Source organism: Numida meleagris, chromosome 2, assembly GCF_002078875.1.
Source record: "Numida meleagris isolate 19003 breed g44 Domestic line chromosome 2, NumMel1.0, whole genome shotgun sequence".
NCBI lineage: Eukaryota > Metazoa > Chordata > Aves > Galliformes > Numididae > Numida > Numida meleagris.
Window position 1 is genome coordinate 90,362,033 of NC_034410.1, and position 17,790 is coordinate 90,379,822.

General features: G+C 42.9%; 1 protein-coding gene across 1 annotated transcript; it reads right to left on the reverse strand.

The window, feature by feature from the left end:
- Positions 724-14,294, reverse strand: CNDP2 (carnosine dipeptidase 2). The gene is made up of 12 exons (XM_021387949.1): positions 14,144-14,294; positions 12,189-12,269; positions 11,487-11,630; positions 9,174-9,336; positions 7,590-7,678; positions 6,486-6,686; positions 5,905-5,989; positions 5,208-5,368; positions 3,221-3,385; positions 2,576-2,717; positions 1,825-1,972; positions 724-1,399 (listed from the first exon to the last, which is right to left on the reverse strand). The coding sequence occupies exons 2-12, from the start codon at positions 12,246-12,248 to the stop codon at positions 1,330-1,332; spliced, it is 1,428 nt and encodes a 475-aa protein (XP_021243624.1). The 5' UTR covers positions 12,249-12,269; positions 14,144-14,294; the 3' UTR covers positions 724-1,329.

Consider the following 17,790-nt stretch of genomic DNA (forward strand, 5'->3'; position numbering starts at 1 on the left):
AAGCATGCACAGAAGCTCTAGAAGATGTATAGTGAGAACAGAAGCCTCCTTCCTGCCCCAATAGCCATCCACAGTTAAGACTCCAGATCAAACACAATAAAAACGAGACAGACGGGACATTCCTGCCTTTTGTTTCCTACAGAGGAACCACAGATGCTGCTCTACTCATCACTATGTAAGACTTGAAGGACTGCACCACACTCTCAGGCATTTCTCAGAGCAAAGCATCATCACTTAAAATATTTACCTAGCTTAGCCTGCTAATGCTGGTCTAGCAGGACAGAAACAGTGAGCCAAACCCAATTCAGATTAGCAAACATTTAAGAGTTTGTTTCTGACCTAATACCAGAAAGCATTGGAGCAGAGTGTTTCCAAAAGACACTTTGAAGCTGGATGTCAGTAGTTGCAATGAGTGACACTTCTCTCCCCAGTTCTGCCTAGATTCTACCCACTCATTTTTACTATCACTTTTGTGAGCGTGATGTCCTGGCTCATAGAGCCAAAGAGGAGCATTCTGAGCTTGTTTTCTCTCAAACAAGCAGGATTCTGCAGCTTTAGCCTCACATCAGCAAGCTGCTATGGAACCAGAGCTTAAAAGTACTCAGGAATAAAAATTTCATCTCCCAGCAAGTACAGTCTGAGTAGCCATGTTATCCATCTGTCTCAACAGTCACAGAAGCACTCCTCCCAGGTCATTACTTAATCTTTAGAAACAGAGCCAAATGCTAGAGCATGATTATTTATTGTCCTTTTTAGGGAGTACAAAGGCAGCTTTACAAAGATGACCAGTAGTCAGTATCACAGTGAATTTCTGTTACAACCTAATGCACCGTAAATTGAAACCTGCAGGCAGGTATAAACTGTAAGATAAACTGCTCTTCCAAATCCCTTAGGAAGACAGATGCCACACTACAGCTTGAACACACTCCAGTATTGTCCCCTAATCTGTCACTGTGACTACTTCCAGAACATATATTGGAGAAAGTACCTTAAACCTGGCCAACAGTTCTGCAGCTAATGTGGCTGCTGAAACAGCTGAGAGCACCCAGTTCCTCCTGCTTTACAGGGAAAAGTAGATGAGTACAGCAAACCAGAACTTTGAAGTGATACAGAGGAGAAAGATGCCTTTCAGAACTACTGGACAGATAGGAAGTAGTCTGTCATTTGAAGAATTATTTTTGGTTTACAATGTTTCTCAAGTAGAAGGGCACGCTTCCCTCTTCTCCAAAGTAGTGGAGTGTTGGTGGAAAAGGGGAGCCACGTAGGAATCAGACAGTATTTCCGAAGAAAAGTCAGACTTCTGAATCATAAGCCAGAAGGTAAGGTCTCTCAGTCCTTCAGTTGTGAAACTTCATACAGGTATGCACCAAGCATCTTCACTCCCTGAATGTAGTTGTACCTGTAAAGACAGTTTCCATTAGCACTGTTGTAGTTTGAGCTGTTTTCCTAGCAGTTATGCATACTGCAGCATTAGCCCTCTGCAGCAACAGATGCTACAGGAAAAACCGTGGCAAGAAACAGACTACTCCCAGTCTGCCTGCATCTCCCCCTGGCAAGACAGAAATATCACCCATGAGGTAAGACAGAGTAGCCCAGCTTTGAGGCCAACCTGGGAAAACTTTCTGATTGCAAGCATGCGCAACCAGAAGCAGTAAGGAAGTAAAGATTCAGTTACAGCCCAGTTAGTACAACCACCCACTCAGTCATCCTCCACTAAGGATGTCTTCCCAACACTCAAAGTGCCCAATTTGCCTTAGCTCTTTTCATAATACATATAAAGACCCACAGTACAACTCAGTCTGTCACAGGGATGAATATTCTTACCTATTTAGTTTCTCATTTTGAGAGTGGGCACCATCATCTGCAGCTCCAACAGGAAGCAGCATGACATTCTTGCCTGTTGCTTCTTGAAAAGTGAGGGTAACAGGAATGCTTCCTCCCTCCCTCGTCAGGTCTGGTTCAACTCCAAAAACTAGAACAAAGTGATACTCCAGTCAGTCTGAAGTTGTGTCTGTTCTTCCTAACAGGTCCTTGCTGCTGCTTAAGCAAACAAGTGCTGCTGAATCAAGCAAGCACTTCTGTACATTTCTAAAGCTTCTGACAGATTGCAGAAGTAACAGAATTGTGGAGTTTCACCCCAGATATAGTGCTGGGGTTTTGTCAACTTCAGAGTTTAGTTCAAACTCTTAATACCACCTGAAAGCCTGTTGAATTCCAAATAAATCAGATTTGTCCTAATTACCCTCCCACAGCTAAGGATGCTGGAATGCATAAGCTTTGAGGGCTTTGGTTAAGCAAACGATCTGAACTAAGAGTTCAGTTCTAAGTTGGCATAAGAGCAACTCTATGCCAACAGACTTATCACAGTATAGTTGGAGTGAGCTTGATAGTAACTTTCCCTCCACCCTGTACTTCAGAATTAAGGATGGCACACAAAATGCTTTGTTACTCAGAGAGTTAAATGTATTACATAAGTGCAAAAAGCCGCAAATATTCTGCAACCATCACCTCCACAGTATTTCTTGAGGTGCTGGAACAAGAATCCTTCCCAATATAAAGTGGAAAACTCACTGACCTGTCTTCATGGCCCTCCTGCCAGCCATGTAGTGGGGATGGTCGAAGTCTGACACCCAGGGTTTTCCACCATGGCCTAAGTATACTTTGAATTTGTTAGGGCTCTGCAGCTCTGCAAACTTTTTGCTCAGGTAGTCCTCAACCTACAGGAAAAAAAAAGTCATATTTACTGTAACTTGTATGAACACTGGTGAAGACAGTATAGTAAAAGCATATTAAGGGACTCACAGGTCACAACTGTTTGCAGCAATAGCTTTCATATTACTATTATCTCATATTACTATGTAACACTGCAGTCAGAATATCTCCATCAGGCAAGTAAAAGCATTACTGTAAAATAGTTAGTCACTATGCCAAACTCCTCTGCTTTTGAGTAGGCTCTTGTGATAACTCAAGTGCCCCACAGTTAAATCAGCATTCACTTTGCAGCATCATCTTCAAGTTAATGAGAGAAAATAAATACCAAGGCCAAAACAGTTCAGTATGGGACTACGCTCATTCCCTCAAATACCTGAGCTGATGTGCAGAACAGGGAAGACTGAAGCAAAGTAAACAATTGTTTCAGAAGCCAGAAACACTTTTCCCCCCAGATATGGAGAAGAGAAGCTGAGAGGCTTTTAGAGATCATTAATCCATCTCAACATACATGCTTTGTAACTTCTTCAGGAGTCATGTTTGGCACAAGTCTGATTGAGAACTTGCCAATCACTTTCCTAGGAATCACAGTCTTGGCTCCAGAGGCTGAGAAGGCTCCTTCAATTCCATGGAGAGACAAAGAAGGATATCTCCATCTATGCATAAGGATATCTCTCTGCAGAAGCAAAGGAAAAAAATGCAAAGTTACATCAAGTTTGACAGATGAAGAGATTGACTTGGGGGAGCTCCATTAAAGACTTAAAGGAACAGCGCTTTCTCACATGAACAAATACACCTCAACCAAGATGACTCAACTGCAAACAGAAGCCAACACTTCTGTTAAGCACACATTTAGATACGAGAGCTGGCTTTCAACAACTAAAGAGATTTTTCAGTAACTCTAGTTTGGCTTTCTCCTAGTTCTGCAGAACTTACAGGACATGCCCATTCTGCTTACAAAAGGAATACAAATACATTTATAAGATGCTCAAGGACTATAAGCAGCACACTGAAAGTTGTGGTCCCCACAGCTGTAAGTCATGCATGTGTCTTCAATACTGAGTCACACACTGACAAAGATCACAAGTTTTGTAAAAAGCCCCACAACTGTAGGCTGAGGTATTCAGCATGGTCCTCCTTTAGCTATTGACAGTACCAGCTGTATTAAGCTGACTGAACTCTGAGTTCGTTGATGTGAGCACTACTGCCTACCATCACCAGGCCATTTCAGATACACATTTCCTCCTTGTTGCCTTGGACACAGTTGTTCAGTACACTGGATGCTGTGAATTCAACCCATTTGTGGACAGACAGCTACAGTAACTCAAAGGTAAAGTACACTGTAGAGATCAGGGAGACTTAATTTTGTGAGCTTTAATGCCACATTTGTTTCATTCCAGGTACAGCCTGCCTCTACTCTTCTTCTGAGCAGCACACCATCACTACTCAAAACTTCCAAGCACATTGCTCCTCACCTGGAGATTACAAGCCTCCTCATATCTCCCTTAAGCCTCAAGACGTTTCTTGCACACATGCAACTTCGAGTTCTCTCCATGAATTAAGCCAGGATTTCAGTCCAGCTAAGACAGAACAGTTCTAGTACCTTAAGTGAAGGGCACCATGCCAGCTCCTTCTTATATACAAGTTATATTTCATCCATTACTTCAGAGAGAAAGGCTAAACGAGAGGGTCTGTGTGCTCTCAGTTGGTATAAACTCCTGTACATAGAAACAACACTGAGCATATAAAGTTGTTACTTATATCTGCTTCAGTTCAGTCTGAAGTCTTCTCCTGATATTACCAGGACAGAAAACAGACCTGCATATGTAAACCTGTCTTTTACAACACTTGTTTCAGCATGTTACAATAGGAGACTTACATCTATGGCTCAGCTTTTTAAAATTAGTATATACTACTTCTACCTTGCGACTATTTTGTAGCATTCATTTAGAGAACTCCTGGGATGAAGATCTGAGAAACAAAGACATGCTTCCACTGAACTAGAGCCTGGCCAAAGATTTCAGCAGCCTACAAGAAGGTCCTTGCTAGGCTAGGAAGATGTTCTGCCTATCAACCTTAAGTTCACAGCTACACTGTTTTCTTATGTAGAAGAATCTTCTCATAAGAAACTAGATTCCTGATTACCCACTGAACTTTCCACAGAGATTCGTGAAGTCAGATGGTTTGTGCAGATATAGTATCTGACCTCTGGAAACATCTCTCCTATGCTAACTGTTCTTACCTAGCTTTAAGAGAACAGCATGAGATAAGGACTAAGTTCCACACAAGTTTGAAATGCTACTTAGACACGGGTAAGGAACAACTAAGGAGCAGCTTTAATGTTGCCTAGACTACTTGCCTTAAATACAGGACACCCTATACAAAGCTTCTAAGCACACAATACTCTGCAGAGGAACTGCTAGTATTAAGTATACAGTTAACTGTGCAGTATGCATGAACTTATACAGCTAACCAGGGCAGACAGGAATACAGTATACCTTTGTATCATGCAATAGTTTTGTTGCTCCTACATCTTTTGCATATTCTTTCAGGTCAAAATCAATCTTCTCATATATTGCCAGCTCCTCATCAGTAACAGATGCCACTGCTTCATTAATACCTGGGATGAGGATTTTCCCTTTCTTGTCTATGAGGGAGCCTGTAAACAAAAAGCACTTCAGATCAGGATTCAACCAGAAGAAATAAGTGCCATTATGAGGCAACACTTTGTTTGAAGTGGAAGTCAATCTTCTGAAAACTCTGTAAATGTAGTTAAACTACCCTCCACCTCCTGGGGTTCTGTTCCACAAAACATGAAGGGCGTTCATGAATTTTGCAGCTACGCAAAAGCCTGTACTTTCTTGCACCTAGACGTAATTCTACTGCTCTACGTTTAGCTGACTGTTTGAAGGTAGGATTGCTCAAGGAGGTCAATACGGCATCTGCAGAAGAGTTTGCAAGAAAGAGCTGATTAAACTAGCATAGAAGTGTACAAGGTTTTAAGAGAAGCTTGGCTAAATGTTCCTCATATTTCTGTATCCAAGGGATCAGTCTATTTTATACGCATCCTGGTAAGCACAGCTTCACTGGCTTTCCACAGTCAATGAAGTGTAAACAGTACTTAGGAACGCCTCACTGCTTTAATGGCGCTTACTCCCATTTTAGATGCATCCACTGAAATTTGCTTTTTCTTACCCATTAGAGCAATGAGATCCGTCATGGCCTCGTGCACCGAACCACCATAAACTCCAGAGTGAAGGTCTTTGTCACTGCATTCTACCTGGTTAGAGATGAATTACGAGATTCAGGTTAATCCTAGCATGAAGACAATGACAACTGCATAGATTTCCATACTAGCTTTTTATTGCGTGTATTTTTGAGAATACATCTGTTTTTGAAAGCAGACCATTCAGCTGTAATGCATTTGAGCAGATGTGCTTTCTATTGCTTTGTGAAGTGCAAGCTCTTAGTACTGACTGTCCCAATCCTGGAGACTTTAGAGGCGACTTCTTTACTCACAGAAGTACCTGGATAAACATACATGCCATGAGATAATCCTCCAGTGAAGCTGCTGGATAGCTGAAAGCTAACCCTTATCCCAAATATCATATAGGATACTAAAAGGAAGATATTTAGATGATTACAGTAGAACCTGTTCTACCTACCTAGTCAATCCCATCATTTCTGACGAAAACATATTGGCTTGAAAAACCTGGATTCTCTATTAGAAAGTTTAGCTCAATTATAGTAGTTTGGCCATGTATTTCAGAACTTACCTCTATAAAGTAGTAGCAAATACCCCTCAAGCCATAGGTGATACAAGGCTTATTCTTGCCTAGCCAGTAGTTGTCAGAAATGCAAATATAATCCACATCTTTGAAGAAAGCATCGCGCTGAGCAAAGATCAGTTCATCAAGGCCTTCTGATCCCGATTCCTCCATACCCTCTAGGCAGAACTTAACATTTACTGGAAATTCCTTTGAAAATGAGCAGGAACAGATTAAGTATATGAAAACACTCAATTCCTTCAGTGACCAGTAATTTTGATCTGTCATGTACTAAGCAGAACAAGGGTAACTTAGTTCTACAGTGGCTGGATATATTAATTACATCTAAAGTCTGTCTTACAAAGTCTGCGTGTACTTAAGTCAAAGGCGCTTATGCTACGCTTCATCTGATGGAATCCAAACTCTTCAAAAAGTTTTAACTAAGCACTAGAACAACTGGTTCCCAATCCTCTTAAAAGGAAAAAGCAACAGAACAGCTGCCAAAGGTAAGTCACAGGGCTAGAAAAATTAGTTAGGCATAAAAATTGCCTGCTACAGTAGGAGTCAGAGCTACCTTGTCTGACCAGTCCACCATATTCTATGCCTAGGAAGCACTAGAGAACTGCTAATTCTTTGCCCAATAACAATCAGTCTCACAAGATAGCTCAAGAGAACTGCTTTATTTCCGAATGCACTTTTTCTTTCACAAAAACAGGAAAGCTCCTAAGTTCATGTTACCATGTTAATCTCTTCTTAGAATTCATCGGCAGTGAGACATTAAGCTTTGCTGAAGGCCAAGCTAATTTGACATCCTCACATGTAAGTGAGCACATTCAACTATTACTCCTGCTCCAGATGACTGCACACATATTTCCCTTCCTACATATTTCTTTAAAGCAAATATGATTTAAGTGCAATTCAAGCCATCCACAAAACCAGCTTGTCAGCAAGTCAATTCAGTTCTACCAGGAAGTCAGGAAATTTACAGGACTGTTGCACCATTCCTCCAATCAGCTGAATAAGCAGGCCTCATAAGGGTTTGCAGCTTGGATAACATTTATTGCTAGATTCAGCTGTATTTGAAAAAAGACAAAATACATATTGGGCACACACCTGATTAGTTTGTTGATAAGCCTCCAAGGCATTCAGCCAGGCAAGCACTGGACCTTTGTCATCTGTTGATCCTCTCCCATACAGCTTTCCTGCAGAAATCAGGCAAATTAATCAGAACAGAAAAAAATAGAATGAAGTTTGTCATCTCTTACTTGCAGAAGAAAACACCCTTTTAAATAAGCTTTTTAGCACTAGTTACACTAACTTTCCTATGAGATTCTTCTGAAGCAGCAAATTTATATCCTACTTCATACACCCATGCAGTGGGATAGGTTCTGCAGCAGTCGCCCCACTTTTAGAGCTACCCCACCTCTTCCATGAGCTGCCCCCTGGATAGAACAAAAACCTAGAAGAGATGCAGCTGCCTTGGCCTAATTCATTCCCATACCCTTTCCATTAACACCATTTGCTACAAATACATCAGTAAGGATACTGAAACAAGCCACCTCCTTTTAACAGAATCTTATCCAGGATTGCTTCAATTCAATAATTATTTGAAGAATAAGACTTCGGTAGTGATCAGTTTTCTGGATCCCAGAAAACTAGCCAGACACAAGTTCTACAAGCAATGGGAAGTCCCAGGAAATAGCACTTGGGATCACAGAGGCAGATAGTGTTGCAATTCATAAGGACTGTGGCTGCAACCCCTAAGCCACTAGATATAACCACAGGACCATACCATAGAGACTGCAAGGTAAGGAACCACTGGCAAATACACCATCTATATTGCCAGGCTGCACAGAGATAAGCCACAGCCTGAGGAAAGTCTAGCTCTTACTATCAGATAAGATAATCCAGTTTCTTAATTTGGACTCTGCTACCTATGACCTAGTGCCCCGCTAGAAATACTGGTTACCACAAATGCTTCTTCTTGGCAATGATTAATGCTTATGTAATACAAGAATGGTTAATGTCCTTCTATTCTTATGATCTTTGACTCTTAACACTGAGCAAATTGAAACAAGGAAGGGGCTGCTGGCAGCAAGAACTTTAAATAGAAGTTTTACTTTCCTGTTGGCTACAGGCAACGTGTTGTTGAAACAGAAGTTATTGCACAATTTCTTCATCCCCATTACTGGAGATGAACACTTCTCTGAGTACTGGCTCTGTCAAACAGCTTGTGTACTCACTGCAGCACAGTACACAAACACAAAGCAAACCATGCAGGCTGCTGTATCACTCCTCCCTCTCCAGGAGTAAGGAAACAGAGTTGAGATCCTGTTCCCTGTAGTGGTTTAAAATCTCAGTCTGGCATGACCTCACAGGCTGCAAGTTTCAAAACATACAAAACTAGCTCTAGGAAGGTTTATGACAACTTTTTTTTTTTTAACCACTGAGGGCAACAATTATGACTTTACTGTAGTTGCAAGGAGGACAGCATGCAGGTACAACTTAGAAAATCAGAAAAAACTAAGAGCAGCTGAGATTTTACATCTTTACTGTTCAGTGTTTTCCCCTGCATCTTTTCACAGTTATATTAGATGTTCCTCCTTTCCTTCTCCCTTTCTATTAAGGGTATGACTCTAAAAAAAATAAAAAAAAACAAGTAAACAAAGGCCCCATTTCTGAAGTCCGTGCTCTTACCATCTCTTTCTACCAGTGTGAAGGGCTCACTGTCCCAGCCATCCTCCAGTGCTGCCGGCTGAACATCCAGGTGGCCATATACACATACTGTCTTTTTGTGTGGATCTGAGCCAAGCTTTCCCAGAATAATTGGAGGTAGAGGTATCTCTGATCCATCAGGCAGCTAGAAATAGAAGAGCAGGAGTTTTAGAATACAGAATGTCAGAGGCACGATTGTATCAGATGAATCAACTTTAACATTATACCTCTAATCTCATAACCTCTTCAGACAGCTAAGCAAAACTAAGCTACTTAAACTGACTGCAAGAAGCACAATGCATCAGTGAAAGCATCACAGAACCACGCCAGAAAAGAATTCCTTACAAGTCACAAAATGACTCAAAGTATTTCCAAGCTCAGAAACATTAAACACTCCTACATTAGATTTCAGCAGAGCAAGCAATCCGCATGCCAAACTGCCATATCTAATGCTTACCTAAGCATCAGTGCTGAACTCCATTCAGAGTATGCTGCACTGCTTGTCACTGCACTTTCATCCTGTCCACAGTACAGATCTCATGACAGTGATTTCCTGACAGTGAAATCACTGAGTAAAACATGCCTACACACACAAGGTCTTTAATAGCTCTATTTCTCCATACCAGCCTACAATGTTAAGTAGTGAATGGCAGGGTAGCACTGATGAAGTTGAACTTGCTTAGTTCTTTGGAGTATCCCATAAGCAATTATCACACACTATTCTCAGCCAGCACTCATGCCCATATTGGTGAACACACGCCTAGAAGAAGATCAAAAGCAGCATCAGCTTTGATTTCTGGGCTCCAAGATCAGATTTTTATTAGCTGGTTGCATGGTCCCTGGCTAATTGCAGCTTTAAGATATTAAATCAGTTCAGCAGAGCTAGAATCATCCTACAGATTCTCAAGAGTCTTCTTCCCCTAAAGATGAGGCATGAAGTCACACGCTCTCCTGCTGGAATCTGTAGTGCTACAAATAAGTGTATGCAAGTTGCTAGATGCAAGAACTGCTCAGAGGATCCTGGTAGGCATAGATTTCATGCAGCGATCATCAGCATCAATTTCAGTAGCCATCTTCTAAAATTCACAGATGCTGCAGTACAACCGCGTGCAGAATGTCACCATCCCAGCACTCATCTAACAACTTTGGTACAGGACTTATTCTGTGAAAGAGTGACTGGGCACTCCAAAGGAGCAGCATAACAACTGGATTGTTCTCTAGGATTAAACTACTCTCAGCAGCACGCACATTTCTCAAGTGAATAAAAGCAATCCACACAGCTGAAAATTAGATGCTTAAGAGAATGAATGTGTTCCTATCTCTATCTGGCAAGTAATTAGTGCAATATTTTAATAAATGTAATACCCTTCCAGGAGAGCTGCCTAGAAGTCCTTTGGAAGACCTGAAACTTCAGTCAGTATCATCTTTACAGTCTATGTGCCTAAGGAACAAGACCTAAGGAACAGCCTGCTATTAAGAATTACATTTTTTCTTTGCAGGTGCTCCATTCACATTCAGCCAGTTTTTAAAAACATTTAATACACAGCCCAACATATAATACACTTAACTGATATGGATCCCAAGAGTTACTATAACAGATGTCTTAACATGAAGTTGAAGACTGTGTAGAAAGGCCCTATTCCACATCCAGAGAGACTACCTTTCTAGATCACAGCCCACCAGGCTCCTGCAGTGATCCTGTCCAGAAGGTCATCATATACCAAGGAATTAGTAATCCATGTAACAGCCCAAGTATACCAAACCCCGGGCTGTGATATGACGCATATATAGCTTGGCCTTCAGGCCAACTTTGAGCTCTGTGTATCACTTGGCTGCAAGACAAACTCAGCCAGCAGACTGCAGCTTGTAGGCAGACCTCACTTGCTATGGGTGATTACAGCACCTGCGTGTCCTTGTCTTTATCAAAAAGTGCAGCAAGTTCTCATGTGAACATCCCTTTTGTCTGACAATGAAATCAGTTTTTCAGAAATTCTCACATAGCTTAAATAAGCTAAATGGAACAACATCTTCACAAATAAGATCTGCACAGCACACTACATGCTAATGGGATGACTATTAGATGCTGCACAGTTTGGATTCCCAGCATCTAAAGGGACATGAGATTATCTACACTACCCTCTTTCATTTAAACTATAGTCCTAATAAATAACATTTTAGGTGATCCTTTTGAAGTGTATGTGTACCTTTCTTACTGGAATCGTAGGAACCAGCACACTTGATGCAAACATTTTGTCAGCTTGAGAACTTTATTAAGACATGAAGATGCTCACATACCTTTTGCTTCCCAATATCCATAAGTTGGGCTGTGCCACCCAGTCGCTCAATATCCTTTGCAGCAACCTCCATCATGTGCCTGATTTCAGCCCTCTTCTCTGGCCATGCTGACACACTCTGGATTGCTACCCACTCTGCCAGTCGCTGTAGGAAGATAGAAAAGCTACAGGTTTCACTATGCATTGGATGAGAGGCATTGTAACACTAAAACTGACTGAAATGTCAGTTAAGCTTGAACTTGAGCCACATCAGCTCCACTATCTACACAAAGTATTACTATAACCACTAGTAACACACTTAAAAGCTCTCTAAAAATCTCGCTTGCCTACAGTTACACCCCATTGCCAGCATAGCACAGTCTGCAGATAAGGAAGGCAGACTTAAGACTATGGTAGTTTGTGCCTGTTTTGCCTCTGGTTGCTTTCCTTCAAGCAAGCAGAACCAACTAGCGTCTCAGGCTTCTCAGGCCACCTTAGCTCTTTTCCCATGTGAGACCAGTGAGAGCCAAACAACACATATTTCTTCTCAGGGAGTTGCTCAAACCAGTCATACCCATCATACCCTCTGCCGGACCCCTCTCCTTTCCATTACTTGACTTCATTATTGGACACATTACACTGGTGTAACTGAAGCCAACCACCTTTTAACTTTGAATATCTCATAGCTGTCTGTTCTGCAGCACAAATGTGAAAGAAAACTTACCTTAACATAGAGGTCTTGGTGTTCATCAATGTATTTAAAGAGGGTGTCAAGAGCAGACATCTTCTGACCAGAATGCTGTTGCTGAAAAATTACACAATAGAAAAATAAGTTAGTCTTCTGAAGTTTTGCTACAGAAGACCTTCACCTTTCAGCTGCTAATGCCACACACCAGGCCACATGAATGTAAAACCTGAGGCCATTCCCTCTTAGGAAATCACAAAGTGACCAAAGCACATTCAACCTGAACATCACTGCATCACTGTTTCTGCCTCTCCCCAAACAACTGAGCAAGCTGGTCTGTAGAGATGCTTCATATACTTGACTACAGAAACACAGGCAAAATGTTACTCAAATGAAACACACTCTCTGAAGTTGCATTTTGTCATTAAGAGTTTAACTAATAGCGTGCTTTAGCCTTGAACATGCTAGGCCCAAGAAGTGCTGTATTTTTACCCAGCCTCCTCCACAGAGCACTGAAAGCAGGTACTTTATGAATTCATCCTTAAAGTCCTAGCCTGCTTCTCAGCCTTCCAAAGGAGGTCAGAGTGAAGCCACAGGAACAGAAACCAGCCCCAGCAGAGGCCAGGGACTGGTCCAGTACTACCACTTCCTTGTTTTCACTGTGTTTTTTTTTTAATGCCATCTGAAGCTCACGTGAGGAAATCCAGGACCTCTCTGAAGTCTTCCTCAGAAACCCAAAAGGTATGGTGCTATATTTAAGAGACACACTGCTCACTCAACATAGAAACCAACAAGCTTAAACTCAGTTCTCAAGTTAGAACTAAAGCCAGAGCCTCTCTTCCAAGTCAGAAAAAAATGAGCTTTATAGTTCAGTCTCTGGAACCAATGCACCTGGACCACAAGGAGAACTCCAGATTCAGTTGCAACTCTAAGCAAGTATGTTCAGCAGCACCAGCTGCTGCAATTCAGGAGCTTGTTTAGTCAGCTTAACACAGAGCCTCTTGGGCTTTCCACTTCTACACGGAAGTCACAAGACAAATATGATGGTCATTAAAATATCTGACTTCATCTTAGGACCTCTGGAACAGCTGACTGCTCTACATGCAAAATGAATGCTACCAAGCTGTCCCAGATGGCATACTATGTTATAAGCACATCCTTCTACCCCAGATTTACAGGAGACTTATGGAACACATTTTCTGTCAGTCAGGACTGTATTTACACCAATCACTGATGTCCTTTTACTGACTGGAGATAGCATTTTCTTTAATAGAGATGAACTACTCCAAGCCTGAGATAACTTATAATCCTTTAGAAAGATTATACAGACACAGCCAAGCTGAAGTACTGCCTTCCTACTAAAGCCTAGTTTCCTTAAAGAAGCCATCATACTCACATGCAGCTAAGGCACACCTACGATTCAGAAAAGTCATCACGACTGTGACTGACCCTGTAACACAGTGACCAGCTGCTACAGCAGAAGAGCACTTCAGCTTCACAGCAGACACTGAATAAAGCCTGTTCTTACGTTCAGTGCGAACACAGACTGAACTGCTTCTTCAAAGCAGAACACTGTTTGCACCACAAAACAAGATAACTCAAGGCTGCTCCTGGCTACCAGAGCACCAGGACAGCTTCGCCCTCCTCACCCCTAGGGAAGAGGAGCAACCACATGAGAGCACCGCGCTAGGCCAGGAGAGGCCTGCAACCCCTCGGCGCGCTGCCCGCACCCACGCCAAGGCCCCGCTCCCGGGCTGAGGCCGCCTGCAGGGCTCCACGCTCCAGGTCGTCGGAGCGAAACAGAGACTTGGCCAAGGCCGCTCAGCGGAAGGAGCGGGCAGAGCAGCGGGCAGCACGCGGAGAGCCGGGAGCCGTCCGGGGAATGGCCGCGGGAGCAGCCGGGCAGTAGAAGCAGGCCGGACACCGCACAAAGCCCGCCGCCCGGACCGCGCCGCCCCGACACTCACAACACCCAGCCCGATACCGGCACTCACCACTCCCACACCGAACCGGCTTCCCTTGGGAAGAAGCAGCGACTCCACCGTGGATTAAATAGCCTGCGGCGGCCCCGCCCCGCGCCGCGTGCCGGCCGTGGCCCACCAGCAGGGGCGGGGCGGGCCGGGCCGGGCCGGGCCGCGGGAGCTTCTGGTACGGGAGGCCTCGCGTTAGAGCCCTGCCCGAGCTGGAGCTGCTGGGCCTGCGTGCCCGTGGGAAGCTCCGTCCTGACCTATCCCCAGCCCTAGGAGTGTGCCCTAGCAGCGTGTCACCCCGCGCTGGCCCGTGTTGGTGAAAGAGCAGATATCCAAAGCTACTGCACCTGGGCATATTTGGCTTAGAAGCTGGAATAAAGTTCCTATCTGCTTTTTTTTTTTTTTTCTTTTTTCTTTTTTTAGGAAAAACTTCGCACGGGAGCAATGGGAGAGAAAATGTAGCTTAAAAAATGCTTCTAAAATGTAGTTTGTTGTGTTTCTGAAGGGGATTGAGTGATATGACAAGAGATGTTTTTTATAATAGCATGACCGTGTCAGTGGACAGAGGAACAGCCACTGATACCATCTATCTGGACTTCAGTAAGGCCTTCTCTCCAAATTGGAAAGAAATGGATTTGATGGGTGGAGAAGCTGTTTGATGGATGAGAAGCTGTGAGATAGTATCCAGAGAGCAGTGGTCGATAGCTCAATGTCCAGATGGAGATCAGGGATAAATAGTGTCCCCCAGGGGTCAGTGCTGGGGCTGGTGCTCTTTAACATCTTCATCCATTACACTGACAGTGGGATCAAGAACACCCTCAGCAAGTTTGCTGATGACACCAAGCTGTGGGGTGCGGTCTACACAACTGAGGGATGGGATGCCATCCAGAGAGACCTAGACAGGCTTGAGCAATGGGCCCAGGTGAACCTCATGAGCTTCAACAAATCCAAGTGCAAGGTCTTTCACCTGGGTTGCGGCAACCCCCACTATCAGTACAAGCGGGGGGATGTAAGGATAGAGCACAGCCCTGCTGAAAGGACTTGGGGGTGCTGGTGGATGGCAAGCTGGACATGAGCCATCAACCACAGCCCAGAAAGCCAACTGTATCCTGAGCTGCATCAAAAGAAATGTGGCCAGCATGGCTAGGGAAGTGATCCTACCCCTCTGCTCTGCGCTAGTGAGACCTCACCTGGAGTAATGTATCCAGATGTGGAGTCCTCAGTACAGGAGAGACATGAACCTGTTGGAGCATGTACAGAGGAGGGCCACTAACACTATTCAATGGACGGAACATCTCCTCTATGAGGACAGGCTGTGAGATCTGGGGCTGTTCAGCCTGGAGAAGAAAAGGCTCTGGGGAGACCTGAGAGCAGCCTTTCAGTATCTGAAAGCCTCTTCTTTCTTGTAACTAGTGACAGGACGAGGGGGAATGGCCTCAAGTTGCACCAGGGGAGATTTAGGCTGGACATTAGGAAACACTACTTTTCTGAAAGAGTGGTCAGGCGCTGGAATGGGCTGCCCAGGGAGGTGGTTGAGTCACCATCCCTGGAGATGTTCAAGAAACATTTAGATATAGCATTGAGAGACATGGTTTAGTGGGGTTATTGGTGGTAGGTGGATAGTTGGACTGGATGATCTTGTAGGTCTTTTCCAACCTAGCTAATTCTGTGATTCTATGATTCTGTTAAGGGGTGCTATAGGAAAGAAGGGGACAGACTCTTTAGCATGCTCTGTAGTGATAGAACAAGGGGAAATGGTTTCAAACTAAAAGAGGGGAGATTTAGACTTGATATGAGGTAGAAGTTTTTTACAATGAAGGTGGTGAGGCACTGGAACAGGTTGCCCAGAGAAGTGGTGGAAGTCCCATCCTTGGAGACACTCACAGGCTGGACAGGGCTCTGAGCAACCTGATTTATCTGTCAGTGTCCCTGTTCATTGGAGAGGAGTTGGTCTGATCTTTAAGGGTTCCTTCCAACTCAAAAGATTCTATGATTTTATGATTCTTGGTTGCCTCTTTCCATGCTGACATTCCCATACAGAGCTTATCTTTTGGTACCTCTTTTCCACATCCAAAACAAACCCCAGAAACCAGAAATACAAATCAAAGAAATAAGCTTCAATAAAACATTAGGGAAACATGGAGTGAAAACGTATGGTATTAGAGAGTTTTATGTATGCCTGTATTGATCTAAAATCCACAAAGGATTATACTGAAGATCAAACAAGGAAATAACATAGTGTCTTACTTGAGTTTAAACAACAAAAACATTTTTCAAAGATTACAGGCCAGTTGTCAGCTTTGAGAGCCTTATAAATTGTCTGTAAGGAAATGCAGTTTTATGTTACGAGGCTGGTAATTTGGAGGCAGTGTACACAGAGATGTGTAGAAAATCTTTTGGCAACACAAGAGGAAGGAAGGATAGGAAAGTAGGAATGGTTTAGCAACAGAGGGTGACAAAGCAAAATATTTTATAAGGAAAATCTAAGGATACTCAGCCTTCTCTATTCTTACAGAAGCCATCTAAATATCTAAGCTGCTAAATAGTTTTGTTCTAAACAAATCATTAGTTGATACTAGTGTCATTGCTTTTGAATCACAGGGACATCTTGTGCATAAGACAGCTGAAGCATAGGTGAGGGGCCAAAAGCAGAGCCCTGCTTTTGGAATAGCCGTGTGCATTGGCTCTGTGGCATGGCTGCAGTTGTATACATGCAGATGTATGGCACCTAAGAATCTCACATTACTTAATTTCTTTTTCCTTTCTCCTAATTAAGATAATTACACAACAGTTATTTTAGGGTACTTTAGAGAGAAAACAACAACAACAACAACAACAAAAACCACATGAACAACAACTTGGAAGGCTGCAAATTAGCTGTCTTCAGCCCTCTTATTTATCCTGGTATTTCTCTGTCTATTCCTTTTCATCTTTATCTTGGTACAGTTCTGCTTAGGTGGGTTACAATCTCAGCTTTCTAAGCATCAGGCACTTACACTACATTAGGCGGACTCTTTGATTGAAAGGAAAGATTATGTAGACAGATGCACAGAACAGTGCACCTCTGTTGGTTTTACTCGTTTTCCTCACAATAGTTTTTGGACTAGTGACAGTAAATCTAAAGCAGTAGGCAAGTTGCAACTCATATTTAAGGAATTCCTCACTGATGGATATAATCCTTTCAAAATTTTAGTGTTCTACTTATATCACTCCCATGTATGTGCCTCTATATGTACATTTTGACTCCGTTAATATTACTTACCTTAAATACTCTAATCTGAGCAATGACTTGAAAGCTTCAAGAAAACATTTTTTGCACTTCTTTCATGTTTTCAGGCACATAAGAAGGCATAGTGCATTAAATTCTGCAGATTCTCAGGGGATTCACTGAGATTTTGTTTCTCTGTTTTCTCAGGTGCTTCATACAACCAGCCCACGTCACAGATCTCATGAAATCAACTTAAGGACCCAGAGCACACTTACATGCTAAAGGAGCTCTTAGTCCTTAGTCTTTGAGGACTGTGATCCCTGGGAATACCTCATTGTCACTGTCTTAAAGAACATGTTTATCTTCCACTCTGCTGGAGTCTGAAAACCATTAAGATGCCCTCCGGCTTTGTTATTGAATGTACATAACTAACTTGATTTATCTTGGATGGTCATAGCCGGAG